The sequence below is a fragment of the Bombyx mandarina genome, chromosome 24 (genome assembly GCF_030267445.1).
Source record: "Bombyx mandarina strain Sakado chromosome 24, ASM3026744v2".
Taxonomy (NCBI): Eukaryota; Metazoa; Arthropoda; class Insecta; order Lepidoptera; family Bombycidae; genus Bombyx; species Bombyx mandarina.
Window position 1 is genome coordinate 7,680,319 of NC_143230.1, and position 24,309 is coordinate 7,704,627.

Below are 24,309 nucleotides of genomic sequence, written 5' to 3' on the forward strand. Positions count from 1 at the left end.
TTTTTTTGATCATTGTATTGTTGATTATCATTCACGTCACATCGCTTCGGAATAGAAACCAGCTTAATTTACACTATGTTGTGTATTGTGCTTAAATTATGGATTGTATTCATAATTTCGGTCCATATAAATAATTATATGGCACCTACCTATATATCGCAGTACTGCGAGTTGACAACCCTTACAAATATCCCAATTTAACCCTTAACCGTGTCAATTTACCCCTGACGCTGGGTAAATTGGGACGGCCATTATTTTACCGATTATTTCTTTAAAATGAATAATTAAAATAATGTAACGGTTTTTATCACCTAGGTACGTTCAAGACTCAACTTATTTCTTTGGTTGAGCAGTGACTATTTAATTGGAACTATTTTAAAATTCAATCTGAAGGTCGATTTTGTCCCTATTTACCCCATTGTACGGTAATTGCTACCACACAAATCAAAATTTTATTAAATTTTTTTGAATACATTTTCCATCACAGTTGCTGACAAACAAATCCGTTCTTTGTATTTACTGCAACGAAGGGCATACAGACTGCGATGCCCTTATAACGCATCAGAGACATTTATTCATATTGTAAGATTATATATAAACACTTTTAATTTTTTATTGTTAAAATTCAAGGTAGTTTAACCTACTTAGAACACCTTAAACAATTTTTTTTAAGGGGTTTTGTGACCTGGATATCTGAGACTTTAAGTCATGTCTTATTTTAACTTATATTCATATTTTTATGAAAAATGATATTATGGAGTGAAATGAAATGAAGATGATTAATTTGATACATTAATCAACTGGGATGAAATTAAATGAAATGAAATGAGATGATATGGGATGAAATATAATCTGAGTAAAATGGTGGTCATTCACTAATATTTTTTCAGTGGACTTTTTGGAGGAGCCCGAGAAGTTACGTCCAGCGGCTTTGTTTCATTTTCTCACATTTGTGCACTTTCACAGATATTAAACGGTTAATAAACCACCATTATTACACATTTAATCCCGAAGAAACACTAAATATACAAAATAAAACAAATCACACAACTTCACTCCTCGCGTTCCCGCCAAAAAGTCCATACCTTAAACACCATAGTGCACACCATACAGGGACGTCTTAAACTAGACTGGGGCCCTTGGGCACACAAGAATTGTGTGTACAGTATTTCAGTGCGTACATAAAATGAAACATGAATATACGTAAATATCTCCGTCTCCGTCTAATGAGGAATCACTCTCAAGTGAAAGTGATTCAAATGGTGCGGCGCACCTTCTTTGAGGTGCGCTGCGGTAGTGTGTTACGGACTTTAGGTCAGCAAAACAATTAAAATAGATTGTAATAGTCTAAAAAAAACATGTACTCAAAATACGATAACATTTAGTATGCTAGAAATGAGCAGATGGCACTGTACTACACCATATCTTTATTTTTTGCGACAAACGACAACTTTATAAAATCAGTGTAACGACTTTTAAAAATCATCATATCGTTTACTTGGCAAATTCGAAGGACGAACTTGTCTTAGATTTCACACATCTAAATCATATCATATTTGCACATAACAATATACCTACTTACTTCCCATTAAAGTATACATTCTACAAATAAATAATACTCAACAATATTTAAAATAAAATGAGCCAAGAATGTTTATCGATAAAACCTGATAACATGGAAATCTTTTGTACAGCACTAAAACCGCCATGTTTTGTGGTCAGATGACGTCACAGTGGCACAAATTTTTTGTTGACGTTTCATTTCCATAGGTTTTCTACTTCAGTGGTACCGTACCGTAACTATTGTGGATATGTGTATAGTCTATGATGTCAATACCGTCTTTACCATAAGGGCACACGGGGCCAGTGCTCTTACTGCGGAGATATTCGTTATATCAAATCAAATCACATCAAATAAAAAAAAAAATTCAACATAAATGAAAGTACCTATATACTTGTTGAACGTCAAAAAGAACTACAGCCAATTCACAAAAACTAGCCTCCGTCCTGAGAAGAACTGGCAAGAAACTCAGCGGGCATGACTTTTTTTTTAAATATTAGATTATAATTTTTTTATATTAGATTTTTTTTAAATATTCATTTTTACAAGGAGTATTATAACGTAACAATTATTGCAATATTGAAATGGCCGGAGCGAGCAACTCATTCCCACTTTGTGCAATCTTCTAGATAATCATTTACTTTATAGTAAGCTTTATTGCACAGATGTTCTTTAATAGTTTTCTTAAACCTATGTACACCTACAAGGTTCTGAACATCTTGTGGGATTTTTTTGTACAGGCGCACAGACAAACACCCAAATGAATTTCGTAACTTATGTACCCTACTCATCGGCACATCAAGCTAGTGTCTTTGTGTTTGTTCCTAGTATTTCTATTATGTAAGTCAGACTTTTTAGGAAACTCCTCAATATGTTTACGAACATACATAGAATTTTCAAAAATGTACTGGGATGGGATATTGAGAACTTTAATTTCTTTAAATTTTTCCCTCAGGGATTCGTTTGAGTGCATGAGTGTTAATTAAGGACTGCCAGTACACAGTCGCAGTAACTTAAGGAAATACACGATTTCATAAATCTTCACTTCATCATTTTTATCGTTTTTCTTAAAAGGTATACATACTTAGTTTTGGCGATTAATTCAACTGACAATAACTTTAATATTCTATTTTCAGATATAATTGTATTTAAACAAGATTTTTTTGCTGAAGTGAAAACATCTGTGTGTAGGCGGTAGGACCTCTTGTGAGTCCTCACGATCAGGTACCACCACCCTGCCTATTTCTGCCGTGAAGCAGTAGTGCGTTTCGGTTTGAAGGGTAGGGCAGCCGTTGTAACTATACTTGAGACTTTAAGAACTTATATCTCAAGATGGGTGGCGCATTTACGTTGCAGATGTCTATGGGCTCCAGTAACCAGTTAACATCAGGTGGGCTGTGAACTCGTCCACCCAACTAATCAATAAAAAAAAATACACCGCCATGACAACGTCGATAACACTAAAGGACCGACTTCGCGGTATACTAATTTGATGTCACACCTTACAGTGCTCGCAGTGCAAATCGGAATATACCAGAAGTGTGGTAGTTTATGGCGCTGTTTTCAAAATCTTTCCATTTGCTATTATGGCACCATCTTAATTTGCTGCCCTTCAGCGGATACTTTTTAATACACTGAGATGGTTCTTTTTACTTCTACCCTCCATAAAAAAAGTATGGACAGCATAAAAAAAAATTTTTTTTTTTCAACAACTCGAATTTGAGCCGTGCTACGCGATGCCAGAGCTTCACTATTTGATATAAAAAACAAACCACAAAAGCCCTATTTAATAGACCAATTATATAATTCCCACGGCTTCGCGTAATACTTTTTTTTTCATTCATATATAATAATATAATCAAGCAAAGGAATATTTTAATGACCTAAATATTGTTTGTAAGGAAAAACAGCAAAGAGGATTATGACGGCGACGATCACGATGATTGCTTGAGCAGTGGGATGAGTGGAATCAGCGAACGTGATGCTTTGGGTTAAAAAAAACTGACATAGATGCACAATTTGTCGAGAAGGACGCAAATTGTAAAGACTGCACCAGCAAGCCAACAACAAAAACATATCAATGAAATGTATATCTTTTGCAAATGTAATTCAGAATGATAATTAATCCTTCCCATTACTAAAATAAATATTTTGTTACCGGGACCTCAGTCTCATGCGCGTGGATAAAGCCCCTCGCGCTCTTACCCGCAAAGGTATGAAATTAAATTTAGGGGATGATTGACCCCTTGGATCGGTCTGTCTTTTTGTAAGAGGTTTTAAAATAGTTGTCTGGTGGACATATATAAAAATTAGCTTTCAGAATTTAAGTGAAGTTAGGTCATTATTTTGGGAGCTTTAAAGCGTCTGCAAAGCAATTCGGCCGACGGAAAGTGTCTGGGAGTATTGGCGACTTATTTTTAAGGATATTGCCTAAAATATAAAAATCAGCTTTCAGAAAAAACGTGAAGTAGGTCGTGATTTTATGTACCTTGAATACCTGATACTTGAAAATTGGCCGTCTGAGGAGCAGGTAGCAGGTAGGCATGCGTTCTTAGTACATACTAACACTACGCAATCGGCTACATTTCTTTCGTCAGAAAAAACGTGACGTCTGGGGGCCCTGGGATCTTGCTCTAATAAGGTTGAGTCGAGTCGAGTTAAGCTCGTGAGAACGACTAAAGATACGGGGGTTAATTGCAACGTCACTAAGTTCACTGGCCAACACTAGTCTGTCGATCAAAAATTTTTGACAATCGAAGATCTCAATTAAATTAAGTGTATAATCTATGTATGAAGTGTTTAATCTATGATCGAAGATAATGTGCTCCACAGTTCCATCACTTGAATTACAATGTGAGCAGGTTTTATTCGCAATAATGCCGAGACGAGCAAGGTGTTACGGTGCAGTATTATGACCAAAACGCAGTCTATTTATGATAGTAATAAAGTCTGAGTAGCATCTTGCATACGATGAAACCAAGGTCTTGCAGGTAAGCTTTCTTGTATGCTTCCATACCATTTTCCTTTCGTATCTTGATCTTTCTTTCACATTTCTAACCACAATTTTTGAGTATTCTGGTCAATACATTGCAAATAATCGGGCATAGGAACATTCATTGTATTTTTAACGTCAACAGCATTAACTCCTTCATATGCAGCTTTATCAGCCATTTCATTGCCAGAGGTATCTTTGTGGGAAGGCACCCATAAACAGAAAGTTTGGATATTTTTAATGTGGTATTGGTGAATTATTTGTTTAATGAAGTAAAGGATATAGACTTGAATTTAACTGTGAGGGTAGTTAAAGCCGTTACGAAACTCAAGGAATCAGAAATTATTAAAAAATATTTAATGTTATTGAGTTCGCGAATACGAATTAATGCCTGATACACTGCATACGCCTCTGCCGTAAATATAGAGCAGGGTTCATGCAGAATAAAACTTGAAGAAAATTTTGCTTGTGGATCATATAGAGCAGCATGTGAGTCGTCTATTATCAAAGGTGGCAATCTGTGCATTTGGACAAAAATTTTTTATTGATATGTCAATACAGATTGATTTGAATATAATCGTCTCCTTCAAAGAATACGGTTCAAAACCTGCATTAAATAAAGGTTAATAGTTAACCTGTTATTTATCTAAGATGTCGTTCCAAAGAGTTTTGTGACTGCCGATGGAATACAAAGTCAATAATTCGTTTTTCTGATTTACCAATCATTGTCCAAAAGTCAGATTGCCGCCTTTGATAATAGTCGACTCATGTACACAATCACTTGCTTTGCGCCCATCAGTGTAGATAACATAGTACATTGGATTTTCTTCCAAAAATTGAAGCATTTCCGAATTATTGTTGCTTGTCTGTAGAACTATATTAATCGGATGTGAAATACACTGATGAGAGAAAGAGTGACATGGCTATGGAAACTGTTTTCTAATTAAAAAAAAACTATTGTCTATTTCCAGCAATATATATGAAAGTGTTGGAGAATTACCGCATAGTAGATCTTGTGCTGTTGTTAATGTTCCTCTTGGGGATCTTTCTATATAAGGTACAATTTTGTTTATTACTTGAGTGTTGTTTGATGCTATTAGTTTGAGACAGTATCTTTCAGCAAGTAAGATTCGCCTCAAAATCAAAGACAGTAATTTTATCTCAACTTCCACGGCCCTTATGGGAGTTGAGCACATCGCACCAGATATTATTCTTAAAGCCTTATTCTGCAATATGTCTTATTTATTTACATGAGAACTATTCATATAAGCGAGTGAGCTATAGTCTAAGTAACCTCTTACAATAATTTTATACAATACTAGCAGCTCGCTCCGGCTCCGCTCGGGTCCTTAACAAAAATTTCAAGGATATTTGACGTTATTTTATTTTTAAAAATAAAAGTAAACTTATTGTGGCATAACTATAATAGTTAGACATATGCTGTCACAACACTTTTTGTAAGTAATAATGTGTTCTACAAAGTCGTAGTATTATTTTATTCTATCATTAATAGTTTCTGCAGGGCATGCGATGTAAAGAAATTTTAGGTATTTTTTACACCATGGGTTACATTATTGGAGTTTTAGTAAAGAACCCTAATTTTTTTCAAAAAAGATTATAGCCTATGTCACTCGGGAATAGTGTAGCTTCCAAACAGTAAAAGATTTTTTCAAATTGTTTCAGTAGTTTCGGAGCCTATTCAATATAAACAAACAAACAAATCTTTCCTCTTTATAAATACGCAAGCAGTGTTTAATTTTCTATGTTTTGCATTTTTCAGGTCAGAGATCAAAGAGGTAAAACTGTCTGCCCTACTACGCCTTTTTCAAATATTTTACCAAGACAGGATGACAAGGAAAGTGGTCTTTAAGAACTAGCAAACTCAGGAGAGTTGTTGGGCTTAAGTATTGGGACAACACACTGTGTTTTCCATGACTGTGGAATAGATTTATTACGCCAAAGCAAATTGAGAATGTTAAAAAACAACTTTTGGGCAGATACAATTAAGTTTTGAATTACAATGTAAGGATAATTATCTAAGCCAGGAGTTGTATTTCGTCTAGAGTGCAAACCTGTTAAAAATTCAGACCATGAAAATGGATCCAGTAAAAATTTAGAATTTCAGTTATCATTATTGATTTCAAAAGGAATGTTCAGTTGATCTACTTCAATTAAGTTGCTATTATCTGATAATTTATCCAAGAGTGGAGATATAAACTCATCTGTATATGATTTATTCTTAGGTCTTATGCCTTTGAACATCTATACATGTAAATAAAATTAGAGTGTCTGTTTGTAATATTGAAATAACCGCTTTTTACTACATGCATATGAATATATATACGGTAAATAAATACACCAAAATAACATTTTTTACAATTTTTGTCTGTCTGTTTGTTCCGGCTAATCTCTGGAACGGCTGGACCAATTTTGATGAGACTTTCACTAATAGGTAGGTGATGATATAAGGAGTAACTTAGGCTACTTTCTTTAGACTAGCTTCGCCCCGCGGCGTCGCCCGCAGTTATTGTCGTACCACGCGCAACATTGTGGGACTCGCCTATCAATAATAAAATTTAATGTTTCTGAAGCGAAGCGAGGGCGGGTCGCTAGTTTTTAATAAATTCCAAATTTTACTTATGTGAGTATTTCTATTAAAAGTGTTACATGAGTTATTCCATCCAATTTTATTCTGTTCTGAAATTGATCTCTTTTTCTGGGCATCTTTTCTTCTGTAATTAATATAATTTTCAATAGTAGACTCTTTTCTATATAGTTTTAATGCATTATATGAAGCAATAACACTTTGCTCACATATACTATTCCATAAAGGAGATGGTGGTCTGCTTATGAAATTGTTTGTTTTAGTGAGCTTTGGAATTGACATTTCTTTAAGAGTATCATGAAAATAGAAATTATTATAGGTTGAAATAGGATCAATCAAATCATTAAACTTTCTTTTTGAAAGAGCTGTGTATGTTGCCCTATCAGTTTTTTTATATATGAACCTATCTACAGGGGAATTGAGATGATATTTATCTTTATGTTATGAAATTCTCTGTTATTCTCTGTTATTGTTGGTTTTTTTTTTTTTTTTTTTTATTGCTTAGCTGTGTGGACGAGCTCACAGCCCACCTGATGTTAAGTGGTTACTGGAGCCCATAGACATCTACAACGTAAATGCGCCACACACCTTGAGATATAGTTCTAGGGTCTCAGTATAGTCACAACAGCTGCCCCACCCTTCAAACCGAAAGGCATTACTGCTTCACGGCAGAAATAGGCGGGGCGGTGGTACCTACCCGTGCGGACTCACAAGAGGTCCTACCACCAGTAATTACGCAAATTATAATTTGATAATGATAACTTTCCATTGTATCATCATGTACAGACAGACCATTCACATAGTGATGCGAGGTTGCCACTGATGAAGCTTACATTAATGGCAGAAGCAGTTTGTCTAGGGTGATTTATAGTTGTAGGTCTACCATCATTTAAAATATATAAATCTGCCTTTTTTTTATTGCTTAGATGCTTGGACGAGCTCACAGCCCACCTGGTGTTAAATGGTTACGGGAGCCCATACACATCTACAACGTAAATGCGCTACCCACCTTGAGATATAAGTTCTAAGGTCTCAAGTATAGTTACAACGGCTGCCCCATCCTTCAAACCGAAACGCATTACTGTTTCACGCCAGAAATAGGCGGAGTGGTGGTACCTACACGCGCGGACTCACAAGAGGTCCTACCGCCAGTAATCAATTAAATTAAATAAATCCTGACCTCTACCTTTCGTTGACTGACAACTAAATGCAATATGGTGATCATTAAAGTCACCACTCATAAATATGGGCTTTGGTAGATCATGAAATAATGTAATGCAGTCTATTAATTACTCTACTAATCTAATACGCCTACTTGAAGGTGGACAGTATATACAGAGAATTGTTAAACCACTATGTCCAGTTGATACAGATACAGCAACTGTTTGAATGTCTTCATATAAAATCTGGTATTTAATATATTATACTTCAGGTATGGTTTTATCAGTATTTCAACTCCATTATATGCATTGTTTCAATTTTTGTTGTAAATATTATATCCTGGTATTTTAAAATTATTGTCTTCGAACCATGTCTCATTAAGAAGGCAAATATCAATACTTTGTTGTTTAAAAATTGGATTGTAAAAGGTTTTTTACTTTTTGCACTTTGAATGTTATACTGCACAATCATAGCTCGGATTGTGTAGAACTAAGCCCTACACAATTCATTATGTTAAGTGTTTTAATAATGCATCTTGAATAGTTTTAATATTAGTGGGTGTACTGTCATCTTTATTGGATAATTCCACCAACGTCTGCACTAGGGCCATAAGTACATCGTTGTTGGAAATTATTTGAGTTTTAAGATCTTTAGAATGGACTATTTTAACTTTATTTGCATCTTGTACGACCTATTTGCGGAGATATTTACAGACTTATTTACAATAACGTTACTATTTACAGGTTGTGGTTTTGGTAGTGGGAGTGGAGGGAAATCTGTTTCATTGATGGTAACTTGTTTTGTTAAGGCGACACTTGCATATGATATGTTGTTTTTCTTTTCAATAATCTTCTTTGTTTTAATGGGACATAATCTAGATATCGCAAGATGAGGCCCACTGTAATTTATGCAGCTGATTTCTGTTGGTTTATTACATTCTTTATACAAGTGCTCGCTTCCTCAAATACTACATCTTTGTTTACCATTACAAATCTTTGCTGAATGATGAAATTTAAAACACCTATAGCACTGTAGTACTGGTGGCATGTATTCGAAAACTCTGTACGAGAATAGATCATGTTGTACATTATTAGGTAGACATTAGATAAAAAGGTGATGCTTACAGTCTGCAACGGAATACGGTCTTGTCCTGCTGTCTTTGAAAATCCTTCTTATTGCCACTATTTCATAAATTGAAGAAAGTCTTGAGTAAAGTTCTTTGTTAGATGTATTCGCTGGAACAAATCTAATGATGCCGGTTTTTTCAATTTGCGCTTCCGGTATGAGCGCTTTCATTTCATATTTTGTGAGGAAAGTGGTGTTATTAATAAAATTATTGGCCGTATTATATTGCTTGAAAATAACGGCTATTTTATTGGCATTCACCCTCTGAATATCCGTCACACCTTTTATGTCCATTGCGAAAATATGATTTAAATATATAGGGCTCTTGTTGCCTAATCTCTCGTCGTTAGTGGATTCCACGTACACTTTAAAGTCTGTGTTGATTGAGTTTTCCGGATATTATCTTTTGTAATTCGGTTTGTAGTAAAGCAGATACGCATCTCTCTCATCGCCGCAGTCCGACCGTCCAGAGCCTACGCCTTCTCCTTCATCCGTAGGCCGTGGCGGTTTTATTGAGACAGGCGGGTGAGACCCGCCCCCCTCGTTTACCTCCATTGATATTGTGCTTTTCAGCAGTTAATAGCAATATTTAAATTCACTTAAACTATAAAAAAATCACTATAGGAAAAAATTGTTAAGCACTGTATATGCATCTCGCCGTTTTTGTAATTATTTAAATCTTATCAATGATGACCAAAATAGTATTAATTCTAAAACTTCGCGACCATTTGTTTGTTGCATCTCTTTATCTAATTTCTCGCCAGGAAGCTTACGCTTTTTACAGCGTCTAAAATCCCTTTCATATTCACAAGAAATGGCCAATTCTTTGGCGTTGTTCTCAAATTCATCAAAATTATTACGTGTTTCGCCAATAAAATGTATTAGTACCTTAGAACTATTTCTATGACAACGGTAATGTCAATTTCCACAATCTGAAGCTTTTTACTTGTGGCGTTAATGCGATCCAGTAAACATCCCCAGAAAACAGTCATGACGGCTGTTTCAAAACGTTCCAGTTTCAAACGAATACCTCTGGCTTCGCATATAATGGCTCTCTTCTGTTGTGTATAATTTTCGGTGGAAACTAACTCTTAATGGATTTCATTCCACGATTCGCGTAAACTTTTGTATGCGTCTGCACGAGCTGACCAACGAGTGCTTGATAAATTTTTGATAGTGAAATGGGTTTGAAGAAGTTTCTAACGCTGAGTTGATGCTGCAAAAAAACCCCGCCATACGTTATAATAAGTTTTTTGAGAAGATTGGGGCCACCCCTAAATCTGGCCGCCCTAGGCCCGGCTTACCGGGCCTTAGGGTAAATCCGCCACTGGGGCACTGTTCTGGATTGCTGGAGTGTAAGACATACAGACACAACGAACAAGTTTGAATAGCAAAGTTCTTGCGAAAACAGTATTTTTGAATAAATCGTTATTTTTTACTGTTGCGCGCGCGGTGCGAAGCGTCGACTCACTTCGTCTTCTTCGCCCGTTAGGAGGCGAGTTATAGATCTTCACAAAGCCGATAGATGGCGTGGATGAGGAAAAGGGATTTTTAGTCGGTTTCCTGAAGTGGTCTACCAGAAGATATAGATATATTATTGTAGAGCAAGAGCCACCAAATCCACCAGTGGTATCTATAGAGACAATTTCAAAAGAGTAAGTTGCTGGACCTAGATGATACATCAATCCATATTTAATTTAAGTTCTAGATTTATTTTTAATGCATATTTCATAGTTATCACAGATTTTTTTAATATTAAGTGTTAAATTATTTGCTGAATAGAATGGTTTGATCATATTTTCAGTTTGTCTTATTCCTATATGGCTTATTTTTGGTATCTGTTATTGAGGCTATGCAAATCACATTTGTTTTCGGATCTTCACGTGGTTTTACAACCAATTCAAATTCAAACTTTAGTCAATGTTGTTTTGTAATGAGTTGGATGATGAAACAAAAAACCAGGTTCAATGTACAAACTGATCTTTTTTTTAATAAATTTTACTGGCTTGGAAGCAACGTCCTTTAAGCCAAATCAGTATTTCTGTTTTTCTTCATCACTTCGTTTCACAATAATTATATTGAATTCAATGTGTTTTAATGAATTTGTAATATGAATGAAGTTTTAAATATCGCATATATCACTCGCGAAACAAGCAATGAGGTTGAACAATTGAACAATTAAGTAATGGATTATGTCACAAATATCGAGTTGCAATATGTACAACTGTCATTTCCTATTAAATCTAGATAGAGATGGGCTTAAATGTAGTGTTCTTAACTATTCTGTTGCAACGGTCGACCAAAGGAGACTTTTCAAATTGGTGTGTAGCTGAGCGAGTTTGGTTTTCGTGACTTTATATCCTTGGTTGGCCAAGACTAAATAATGCACGGCAAATATTTTCCTTAAATGTTGTTATTGTATATTTTTTTGATGTCAGATTTAATTTAAATTTTTTGGACAATATAAATGCATTGATCAAATATGTGCAAAATAAAAGCTCAATAGCTAATTTTTGGAACCAATGTAAGCATCTTCTTGCAAGATTAGAATAACTACACATCTGATTTGAGTAATCAATAGCATATTTATGACGATTATAATCTGCTCTCAATGTTGGTTTCACAGTCACTTTATTGACAAAACCAGGTGTATTCCGAGTTGATAGAGCCAACACATCACGCTTATCTTTCCATCATAGAATTAAAACTCACTCTTCCTTTTCTATAACACAAGTCTCGCCTTTCTTCAGTTTCTCTTTGAATAACTCTTTTGGTAGCCCTTTCCTGGTTCTTTCCGAGAGTTCCCAATAAATGAGTGCTTTTTTGTAGTAAATTATTAGACAATGTGACAATTGTATAGTAATATGTATATTATCAGTTACAATACTTCTTCCAGCGTTCAAGTATTATAATTTTACACAGGATACGTTTTGTGTGGTTGACATAGTTTTTTTCCTTCATATACAATTAAGTTGTAAGTATATCCATCGTTATCGCAAATTTTAAATAATTTTATTCTATATTTATGTCGCTTTCTGGGTATATATTGTATAAAAGTAATTCGGCCACGAAAAGCCACCATTGTTTCATCAATGAACTATACTAGAAACACCGCTTAACTGTTTTTTAATTGTTTAAGTTTCATAGAAACATACTCTTCAAATGCGTACTTTCATCCCTGTTCGTGTTTCTAGTTTCATAAATGTTTTTAAAGCATCTTGTTGTGTTATATCTTCTTGTTCTTTTGGCTCTTTTTGCGAAACGGTTTTGGAGTGGCTTTTGGGGTGACGAACACCTTTTTTACCGATGTTTCGTTTACAGTGAGAGTGTTTTCTTTTTCTTCGTTACTCTGAAATAATAGAAATGAACGTTTATTAACACTAGATTTACCAGCCATTTAAATATACGTATTTCTACCATAACCAGTTAATATGACTGGTGTATAAAAAAATGCTTAACTGAGTTTCCAGTCTTTATTCACTCTTAAAAAATGGTAAAAAGAATTCAACAATATTAATTTTTATACAAAAATGGATTTATGGACATTGTCAAATAACAAAAGACTTAATTTTTACAGTTTATCGCTCACAATTTCTACATATGTAGATTTTGCTTTTTGTACACTTTCCGCATAGACTTTTCTTGCATTTATTGCAAATATTTGTAGTCTTATTGTTATTGCAATATCCTATTTGACACCATTTGCGCACAGAAACCGTGCCAGCGGTAGTTGATATATCAGCTTCGTGTGGTTTTTGCCTTGAAGTCTGATATTCTGAAGCAAGTTCTTCTGCTAATCGAAACAGAAAGTCTCTCCGTGAGATATTTTCTCCTGTTGTGTTTTTGTATAATATCCAGCTATTTATTCCGGCTAAATCTAAAATATTGAAAAACACTTGAAGTGGCCACCTTCTGCAACCAGACTTCACCGTATATTTTCGTGCCATTTGATCAGTCACATCGACGCCAAATTTAGTTTTATTATAAAACAATACAGTTTCAGGTATTTTTTTAGCTGCTTTATCAATTTTGATGTGTTTATGTTTTGTACTTAGTAAAAGTACTTTTTTATTTGGTTTGCTGTTATAAACAGTAAGTGTGCATCCATTAGATTGGTACAACAACGTCGAGAAACGTGCCATGCTGTCTTTTTTCAGTTTGCAAATTTTCGGCAGTTTCCTCTTGTTTGCGCGTATTGTTCCAAGTAACGAAGTGCTTTTAGATCGTAATTTCAACGCCAAAGGAATACTTGTAAAAAAATTATCAGTTGTTACAGTTCTACCCTTCATGGTGTACGGTTCAAGAAGTTTCATTACGACAAATTCGCTTAGGGGAGTTGATGCATTTCGAGTCTCGTCTTTTCCTAAATATGGAAAGCCATTTACCACATATTTTGTTTCTACATCAGACGCTAACCAAAATTTGATGCCAAATTTATGGGGTTTGTTTGGCATATACTGAGTAAATCTGCATCTGGCCTTCGTTGGAAAAAGTTGCTCATCCACAGTAAATAAGCTCCCGGTTTGAAGCAATTTTGACTGTTTTCAATAAATTTATCCCAAACTGCTGAGACTAACGCGAATTTGTCTGTTTGCAAGCGTTGACTCCTCTGATTTCTTTTATCGAACCGAATGTATCGTAAAATATCTGTAAAATCTCGTCTACTCATAGTGCTAGAAAAAAATGATGGTCCCCATTTTTTATTCCACAAGTATTGAAGTCTCAAAGTATTTCCTTCGTATGCCCCGCGTGCGTACAATATTGCAAGAAATGCTTTCAATTTTTCTTGCGTAATTGTCCAGGTTTTCCTCCAAACTCGAGAGGCTTCTAACTCTGTGCAAATTCGTATATGTTCCAAAATATGATTGTCAATCAATAATAGGAACGCACTACTTAGATTCCCTTTCATAATGTTTCTTTTAGCATGTGCTGTTGGCCCGTGTACATCTTTGAAAGCACTATGAATTGGTAATCTACCAACAACACCTCCTTCTTCAATTCTCGTCCAAATAGTTCCGTCTGCAGCAATTTCAGTTTGCTGATTTGGTACGTTACTTCCATCTTCATCTTCAGAACTGGAAGGGAATCGCATGCATCGTCTCGTGCGTTTGTTTGGCATATTTTCGCAATCACTGTCACTTGACTGATTTATATTGTCTTCATCAAGAACTTCCTCATCACTACTCAAGATATTAGCACTATTTTCATCATTGCCTTGTGGAGCAATTTGTGTATCTAATAATTCACCGTCGCTATCAAATAATTCACTTTCCACATCTGAACAATCCTGAGGTATGTTTGTTGCATTTTCTAAATATGTAGAAACTTTTATTCGTTTTGACATTTTTAGGGGGTAACGATACGCAGGCTACTTGCTGAAGAACATATATTTGAATATTTTTCAAATACTCATAAATGTTTATTACGTGTCACTGTATGGGTAAAGATGAATGATTACGTTTGGAGATCGCTTGGACTAAGTACTCGTAAAAAATCGTATAGATACCGTAGTCGCCCAAATCGGCTCGATAACGATAACGTAATGAACAAAAGAAGCATGGGCACTATTTGTATTTTCACGGTCTCATGATTCTCCCGAAATCATACATTTCTTCCTAGAAACATGCACCAGTTATTTTGACTGGTTCTTGTATAAATAATTATAACAAAAAATATATTTGTTACTAACATTATATAAAGTAAAATTAAGTTCATAAAATATATTCTCTACTTATACCTACAAAAGTCATAACATCATTTTGGAAAGCAAATATTTAATGTAGTAGTAATTTTGAATTGAAGTTGCACGACCAGTCAAAATGACTGGTCTGGTAAATCTAGTGTTAAAGACACATATACTTACTCTTATATTTTTGTTCCAGCTACCGTCAACATCTCAACAGTGGCTACAAATTGCGAATACTTTTTTGAAAGGTGAAATTTTCCGTATTGCTTAGGAAGTATAGATGGAAAGCACGTTACACATACAAAAGCCAATTGTTAGCGGCAGTGAATATTAAAACTATAAAGGATTTTACAGCGTTGTACTTTTAGCGTTGGTAGATGCAGAATATAGCTTTTTATTCGTAAACATTGGGTGCCAAGGACGCATAAGTGACGGTGGCGTTTTCGCAAACACAGAATGAATGAAACAATGAATGAATATAATGCTATGTACATTTCCCGGCAAATGTGTACTCTTGCGTTCACGTTCTGGTAAATGTATACTTTTACCTTCATGTTTAAGAAAAGTTGGAATACAAATAAATTAAAAATGTTGTTGCAATAAAAAAATATTTATTTAATTAAACATAATACAAAAGGCTTTAATAACGAAAATTATTTTGATTAAAAAATGTAAATGACAAACAAAACATACTTTTCTATGCATATATAATATGTCGTAGGTTATGATTCCAAAATTCAGAAATACAATTTTCGTCCTAGTTTTTTAGGACCAATAAATACAATGGGAATCAAACAAATAATAATAATAATAACATACTTTTCTTTATTATAGCAGTTACATTTTATAAAACTATAACAGAACATATAGAAAGGACATCGGGCACCTTTGTATGGGACACTTACCTACAGCGAACAAAAATGAAATTAGGTCTGGTGGATAGGCAATTGAATCTAGTTTACAATGGTATAGGTCCCATATCTGTGAGCCGTGGGAATAAGGAGAAACTGGACATTAAAAAAATATATTTTTTTTTACTTTTTTGTGCAATAATTCAAGAGGAAAAAAGGAATAAAAAAAACATGTTTTTCTCTTTACTTTTATTCTGCCGCATCCAAATCTACAAGAGTTTCGTCTAAAAACGCCGCAGGTGCGTGAAATTCTTCTTGTTATATAGCCCAAGATAAAAAGTATACCACACTGGCGATGTGCGCGCAACTCCCTACAGTGCGGCGGCCGTGTATACAGGAACAGTAATACCCTTCGAGGCTTTGTCTTCCTTGCAATGCCGGATTTATTAGTATATATGTATAATAGCGTTTTGCTCTTATGTGACGAGACTGTATTCTGCCTCGTATTAATATTTTATTTTCTACCAACTCTCTGCGATGGTATAATTCCATTATATACACTCCGTTTGGCCGCATGTGTTCATGGCAATAAGATTTGGCCAATTTCAAATGGTATATTCCCAAGGTAAATAAAAATAGCTCGTCGTAAGTTAATTGTGGAAAATCTCTTAATTCGGGATTGTTTGCCTCTATCGGCGTGAATGCAACTCTTTGCCTGTTTAAGTTGTTTCGAATCACGTAATCAGCCAATTCATTTTCTCTATTTATATTCTCATTTATTATATTTATAAACTCTGCGGCATGAGCGTTATCTCTATATGGCTGATAAGTGGCATTGATAAGTGCTGCAGTTATTTTAAAATCAGTCATCATATTTGTAAGCGCTACATTAAAATAAACATGGCGGAATATTTTGAAGTCTTTTTTAAAGCGACCATTAATAGTCTCTACCACCCAACGACACATAGTGATTAGACGTGATTTATTTGCATCTACTGTGCTCAACTGCTCTCCTCTCGTCCTTGTTGGCGGCATATGTGCATCATATCCATGCTCTTCGATGGCAGGGATAGAGTCTCTAAAGCCGCGGTCCAATATGAAAATATCGTTGGCGTTCAGAAACCAATACCAAACTTCCTCCTCCATCATGTGACGCATTATTTCGGCATCCGTAGTAATAGCTGGATACGGGCCTAATACGTCTACAATATAGCCGTCTGTGCATACAATTAAAAAGGGTTTTATTAAGTTGCGGAATTTGTGCAGGCTATACGTTCTTCTCTGAAAAAGGAAGTTGGAGCTTTTTTGCACGTATATGTATGTTCCATCACACACAAGAATGGCGGCAGGTTCATTCTGGTTACCTCCAAAAATATGACTCGGGATGGTTAAGTTGCGAGCTACTACATCTTCTCTCGTCATGTGATCCAAACCCAGATGGCGGGGAACAAACTCTTCAGATAAACATTCTCGAGCTATTTTTAGTTTTCGTTCCAATGTTCTTCTCGACATATTAAACATAGAAGCTATACGCTCGTCTGGTTCACCTGTTCTTATTTTAACTAAATACAGTCCCAAAACAGTAGCAGAACTGTTGGTTCTATCACGTAGAGAAGATGTTTGATTCAAAATATTATTGAATTGAATTTTATCCATACCCGTATAAAAATGTAGTTCATTGTCATCTATCTCCTCAACATTTTCGAAGTCCAACTGAGTTCCTCGTTCCAATCTCCATTCATACAGCTCGATAATATCGAGAACATGAGCACTATTAAAGTTTTCATGAAGAGGTATTTGCTCATTAAGTAGATCTTCCCATTCATTGTTTATCATATGGGGTTGGCAAACTCGAGCAAGTTTTGGTATGAATAGCTTATTAATACGAAAAAAATGTAACCTGACATATTTTGGCACAGCATTTGCTGGTACGTTTCTGCAGTTTTGAAAAACACAGCGTCGAGCAGTATTAGATACACGCAAATATCCAGGAATAGTCATAAGACCTATGTCTTGTTGTTGTTGAACGTCAACTACTATTTCTTGGACTTCCTCTTCTTGTACTTGCTGGGGTAATGGTTCTTGAACTTGCTGAGGTAATGGATCGTCTACTGGCCGGACTTGCACTGCGCGATAAAATCTCAGCCAGCAAGGGTTGCATATTGATAGTGTTCCATCAAAAGCAATCTGTAACAAGTTTATTTTACGGTTATTAATTGATAATCATAATAATAAAGGTCACAACGAAATACACTATGACCAAGGAATGAACAGTTTCAATGGTTGAAAAGGACTGGTATGACGTCACAGCTGGCTGACGTGGCTGTGAGTACTTATTCATACAATGTAGTGTAGTAATATTTTAGGGGGCATTCTAACCGTCATAAACAACTTTTTCTATGGAACCAATATGGAAATCCCGAAAGAAAAAATAGCTGCCTAGCTTTTGTTACAGGATGTATATAACAGGAATGTTTAATATATATAATAAATATTGAGAAACTTACCTCCCGTGGCATTATTTCTTGTAATAATAGTACTGCATAGTCATGATATCTTTCTAAAAACATTTGTGTAAGACGATGTCTTCTACGACGTAGAACAGATCGCTCACACGACACACAACTATTTCGTCGTTCCATTTCACAGCCAAATCCAACACGAAGGCAAACAAAATCCAGTAAACAAGCAGTAGGTAATTAGTAGACTCAGAACACAATGGGAACACAGTAAAACACAGATCGCTACGACGGATGACGAAGGACTGCGTTGTAGTAAGATAAGCTAGCTACCTGCGCGAGCGCAACCAAACCTGTTTTACGACAATGGGCGAGAAAGAGAACGCAACATGCACACCCACTTATCGGATATCAGTCAGGTTGACTTTACGAAAATACCACGGAGTGATATTTTAACTTACTGAGCGGTCATATTTAGTAATTAGGACAAATAGTCAACTTAAAATATGAATTTCATTTTACTTTTATTTCCATTTTCCCATTGTTATGAATTAAAATAACCACATAATATTAAATATGATTGGAAGCACTATGATTTAAAAGTGTTTTGGTTTATGTTCGCGACTTTAAAAAAAGCGGGTAAAAAACGCCCAATGATCTTTCATAATGAAAAAATGTTTTATTTATTTGAGCAAGAATTGCTATTGTGGCACTTGGAATTACATAATATTCCAGCATTTTTTGCATTTTTTTGAGGAACATGTTCCTTTACAGATGCATCTTTTAAAATTTTGTCCACCAGTAATGGACTGCATTCCTATAATTTTTCTTACCGATTTCTCAACATCTTGAGAAACATCTTCTGTTGTTCGCAAATGGCGAATTCATGCCCAGAATAAGATTGTTCCTAATTTATATAAATTTTTATCGCCATCTCTAGATAAAACAACGCAAATCAAATTTTTTGGATCCGTTTTACCACAATCAACGTCTGGAATGGAAACTCTTAACATTGTTATCAATCACAGCAGCAGGAATTTTTTCTTTCGAAAGATTACGCATTTTGATAGCTTCATTTTCTAAATTTTCCCTTGCTTTCTTTCCAGCATTATCAATTAAAATTTCCTTCTCGTTTAAAACAGAATTTAACTCAAAATTTCCATCTTTATCTTCAATTTGGTTGCTAATAAACCATCATCCAAAATTGTCTAGCGTTTCAATGGAAAATTCATCGTTTTTTGCGCCTTTGCTATGTGGCGAATTGGGTACTCTTTCTAGTAATTGTCTAACTCTTCTTCTGTTTCCAGCTGTTCAACAGATTTCATAGGTAAATTTGATCTTTTCAAACCAAATTTCATTCTTGTTCCGAATAAAGCTTCATAGGGAGTTTGCTTTATACCCTCAGGAAAAGCTTTATTTTTCATCAGTTGAACATATTTTAAACCTTCTGACCACTTGGTTGTTTGGTTTGTGATAAGCCAGGTTGTAAGCATATTTTGAACATCTAGATTAGCTCGGTCTATCGAGCCCTGGCTTTGGGAATGGCGAGGCTTCCCGTGTATTATTTTCACTCCATCCCACACATTTTCTAATTCTTGGATAACTTTATTTACAAACGCCCTACCATTATCACATTGGAGAATTAATGAGGCTCTCAAAAGAGTGAAAATGTTCATAAGTTGTTTTGCTACTTCTGACGCAATTTTTATTTTTAGTGGGCGCAGTACATGTTAAAAGTTAAATGATCTTGATAATTTAAGTGAGAGTAACCGTTAAATGATTTTGATAATTTAATACAAATTTAAATTTATTATCTGGTTGTGTCTATAAATCTATAAGATTCACTTGACACCTAGAATTCATTTCACTCGTCATAATTGGTTTTATCACAATTCCTTTTTTCATGCCCTCTGTCTTTTTCTTTTTGTTCCATTGTTTTTAAAAAATTGCAACTAAAAAAAATTTTTTTTTGTAGAAAATTTAAAGTTTTAAATTTATCATTATAATAATTTGAACTTACCTAAGTCTTATTTCTCTAAATATCCTAAATTGTATCCAGAAATCTTCAGTACCATGGCATTAATTTGTAATGTAGTTATTGTACGGTACATAAACATAATAACATTATAGATAGAGCACTCGCACGAAATGTGTAACGTGAAATAGCAGCACCTACTAAACTAGCCGAAACGCGCATGCGCACCACATTACTAGCACTTGCGATTTTGTATTTTGTATGTATGTCAATGGACATTTCCCTTCTTTAAAATTGTAAATGTTATTTGAATGCACAATACCCAAACGAGGAGGTCAATGTGCACATTTACTGGAAAATGACATTGTACATACATGACATTGTACATTTGACGCAATGTCTACTTTTACCGTATAACATATCCACTTCATTGCCTTGTGTTCTTTTCAGGTTTTTTTTATGTTTGTCTTTTATTTCTTTTAACTTTCTTCCCAGTTGGAAATCATCTTCTAATTCTTGTCCTTCTGAGCAGTTATATGAATCGGTTATATCACCATAGCAAGTAAAAAATTCCTGGTCTGACATGTAATCGAAATACTGTATATCTTTCTGAGAAGTTATCTTTCCAACTTCTAATTTGATTTGAAGTATTGGATTCTTAACTTTGACAAGCTGATATAGACGGTATTTCGTGATCTACCGATACGGACGAATACTGTGTATGTTTGATGACGATGAACTGTGTCATTTCGACATGGCGATCATTCATAGTTGGTTCTTCACTTCCTGGCTTCACAGTTAAGCCGTTATCAGTTTTGGCAAAAAGTTCAATATCATCCATTTACATTAAATGTGTGATATAATTGTTGGTAGTTTGTATCCATTATTGGTGTCGGGTACGCAGCAGCACGTCACACGCGTCAATAAGGCGAGTGACGTCAACCCAGATAGGACGAGTTGGTTAATCTTATAAAATTTCTTAACAATCTTTTAAGTGCCAGATGCCCGTCTCGTGACGATTACTCGTGATGATCTGAAGTACTCAATGCAGGGTCCTAAGGTGTACGATATCGCACACTCAAAATTAAACTCAAAACTTTTTCACTACTAAACGTAAACCCAGCCGACCGATGACAATACAACCAAATTGTATAATATGTTAAATATAACCGATGATCGTGTCCATTGACAAATCAACAAAAACCAACACCATTGTGTTTTAGGATAAATCGTTTTTGTTGATTTGTATTGCACCACAAAGTCAATAAAATTAATTACTGATCGTCAAGGTTTATTATTAATTTACATACAATAGTTTGAACACAACACAAGCAGGTAGTACAATTACAAGCGAAGAATTAGTCAATAGAATTGTGAGATAGATGAAGAAAGAAAGTAAGGTGAAAACTGAATTTAAACAAAACGAATATAGGAATTAATGAATTATGTAAATCAGTGATTTAGCGATAAGCGACATGCGATCTGCGTCAAGACGTGAGAATCACTGTAGGTTGGGACGATGCGCCGGACCGGGGTTGTCTCGCCGCACACTCCACTGCAAGTACCGTTTGAATGTGCGTTTTATTTGCACATTCTATTGCAGTTATTTTATCGTGGCGGTGTCGCATGTAATTCTTATAAATATGTAAATATATTAATATTATGATTGTAATGTAAATGTGTATGTGTTATTATTATATGTATTTATTATATGTATACCTAGTCAGGTCATAAATTCTGTCACATGTTTAATGTAAAATAATTGAAACAAGTTTATTCATTATGTAACCATTCATATACCAAAATGAACTTAACAAAACATAGATTCTTATGACACTAAAGTTTATTCAAAATGACCTCCGTGATTTTGAATACAGGCCTTTAATCTGCGCGGCCAGTCGTCTATCGCAGCACGAACGAGGTCCATGTCAATATCGGCGGCTGCCTTAATCAAGGATGTCTTGAGTGACTCCAAATTGGGATGAGGCTTTGAGCACGCCTTTTCCTCCAAGTGTTGCCATATCTTGTAATCTAACGGATTCAAATCTGGACTGGAGGAGGGACAATCTTCGTGCCGGATGAAGTCGATTTCACGCGCCGCCAGCCAGTCTTGTGTGCTCTTCGCTCTATGAGCTGGCGCCGAATCTTGTTGGAATACCCAGTGCCTGTTATTGAACATGGTATAAGAAACAGGTTCCATAAGGTTCGTCAGGACTGTATTTTGATACACAACTGCATTCGTTTTTACACCTTTCTCACAAAAATGTACCTCTGTTAAGCCCCAATAAGAAACTCCCAACCATACCATGAGCGAGGATGGAAAATGACCTCGTTGGACACGCGGAATACGGTTGCTCGCTTCTTCACTACTGTGTGCGTACACCTTATCATTTTGTTTGTTGTAGCTCTCTTCTACGGTAAAAATTTTTTCATTCGAAAAAAGAATTTCCCGATATTTTTTTCCCGCATACCGCTTCAACAAAGCGCGGCATTTCTTTAGTCTCAGGTCCATTAGACGAGCATTCAAACGATGTCCTGTTTTTCTTCGATATGCCCGAAGCCGTAAGTCTTCATTTAACACCCTTTTCACCGTGGTTCTGCTTAACCCCATCTGAAGGGCCAACAGTTTCTGCTTACGTTTGGGATTTCTTTGAATTCGCGCCTTCACAGCTTTTATCATTGCTGGAGTCCTAACAGACCGAGGGCGACCACTTCTTGACCTGTCATCTACACTAGAGTCTTCATTGTATCGTTTGATGGTACGATAAACGAATCAGCAGGCAGGGTTGCTCAGGTAGATCCGCCTCAGCTGTACTAAGTGCGACTGTTCTTTGCTTCTTAGCCTCCTGACTTATTGGTGTTCCGCCATATATAAATACTTAGCCAGTCACAGCTGCTCCTTCAAGCTTCATGTTTCCTTTTATGTAAGTCAGACCTAAGTCTTTAGTTCCTTGTAAAATCGCAGAATTGATTTAAAATGTTCAGATGTGTAGCAGTTGTTAAACTGGCTAAGCTGACTTACTGCAAACATTATATCAGGACGTGTGGCAACAGCTAAGTACATAAGTGATTCTATAAGGTTTTGGTAGGGTATGTTCTCTTCCTTGGTTGGACTTGTGCCTTTAGTTAATTTCAGTATCCATGGGAGTAGATGCTGGTTTTCAAATCTTAGCAATTTTTTCTAATATAGTTTCAATATACTGTCTTTGGCTCAGTATCAGTATATATATTTACTGGTGGTAGGACCTCTTGTGAGTCCGCGCGGGTGGGTACCACCGCCCTGCCTATTTCTGCCGTGAAGCAGTAATGCGTTTCGGTTTGAAGGGTGGGGCAACCGTTGTAACTATACTTGAGACCTTTGAGCTTATATCTCAAGGTGGGGGGCGCATTTACGTTGTCGATGTTTATGGGTTCCAGTAACCACTTCACACCACGTGGGCTGTGAGCTCGTCCACACATCTAAGCAAAAAAAAGTATCATTTGCTTTTCATCTCTTTTGAAACTTATTCCGAGACAGTAATTAATTTCATCCAAGTCTCTCATTTCAAATCTCTGTATAAGTAATTTCTTGATATTATCTACTTTTTCTTGAGATTTGCACGCAATTATAATATCGTCCACATATATACTAATAATAATTGTTACTCCGTCTTTCGCGTATATGTACATGCATGGATCAATTTTGGTAGGTTTGAAACCTATTGATTTTAATTCGGCATCTAGTTTCTTGTACCACTGTCTTCCTGATTGTTTTAATCCATAGATGGCTTTATTTAATTTTCATACTGTTTTCTTTATCTTGGTTTAAATCATGTAGCACCCTTTGTCTAATTAATTATCTTTTCTAGATATTCTTCTATATTTTTCGGCCTTTTCGTATAGATTTCTTCATCA

At 35.4% G+C, this 24,309-nt stretch overlaps 1 protein-coding gene and 1 long non-coding RNA gene across 3 annotated transcripts; one reads left to right on the forward strand and one right to left on the reverse strand.

Annotated features, from left to right (window-relative positions):
- Positions 1-3,615: 3,615 nt before the first annotated feature.
- Positions 3,616-16,674, forward strand: LOC114251519 (uncharacterized). Of its 2 annotated transcripts, none has more exons than XR_016325344.1 (4): positions 3,616-4,551; positions 5,525-5,610; positions 6,334-12,418; positions 15,327-16,674. It is a non-coding gene; the product is annotated as an uncharacterized LOC114251519 (long non-coding RNA). The 2 variants fall into 2 exon arrangements; XR_016325345.1 differs by having other exon boundaries at positions 4,353-4,551; positions 6,334-6,575.
- Positions 15,722-21,615, reverse strand: LOC149500021 (uncharacterized). The gene is made up of 2 exons (XM_089738174.1): positions 18,489-21,615; positions 15,722-18,168 (listed from the first exon to the last, which is right to left on the reverse strand). The coding sequence occupies exons 1-2, from the start codon at positions 18,621-18,623 to the stop codon at positions 16,300-16,302; spliced, it is 2,004 nt and encodes a 667-aa protein (XP_089594300.1). The 5' UTR covers positions 18,624-21,615; the 3' UTR covers positions 15,722-16,299.
- Positions 21,616-24,309: the final 2,694 nt, after the last annotated feature.

Excerpts from the sequence above, each read along its gene's own strand:
- LOC149500021 (XM_089738174.1), bottom strand. The coding sequence starts at position 18,623 with ATGGAACGACGAAATAGTTGTGTGTCGTGTGAGCGATCTGTTCTACGT. Across the intron at positions 18,169-18,488 it reads AAGAAATAATGCCACGGGAG|ATTGCTTTTGATGGAACACT; the intron begins GTAAGTTTCTCA and ends AACTTGTTACAG.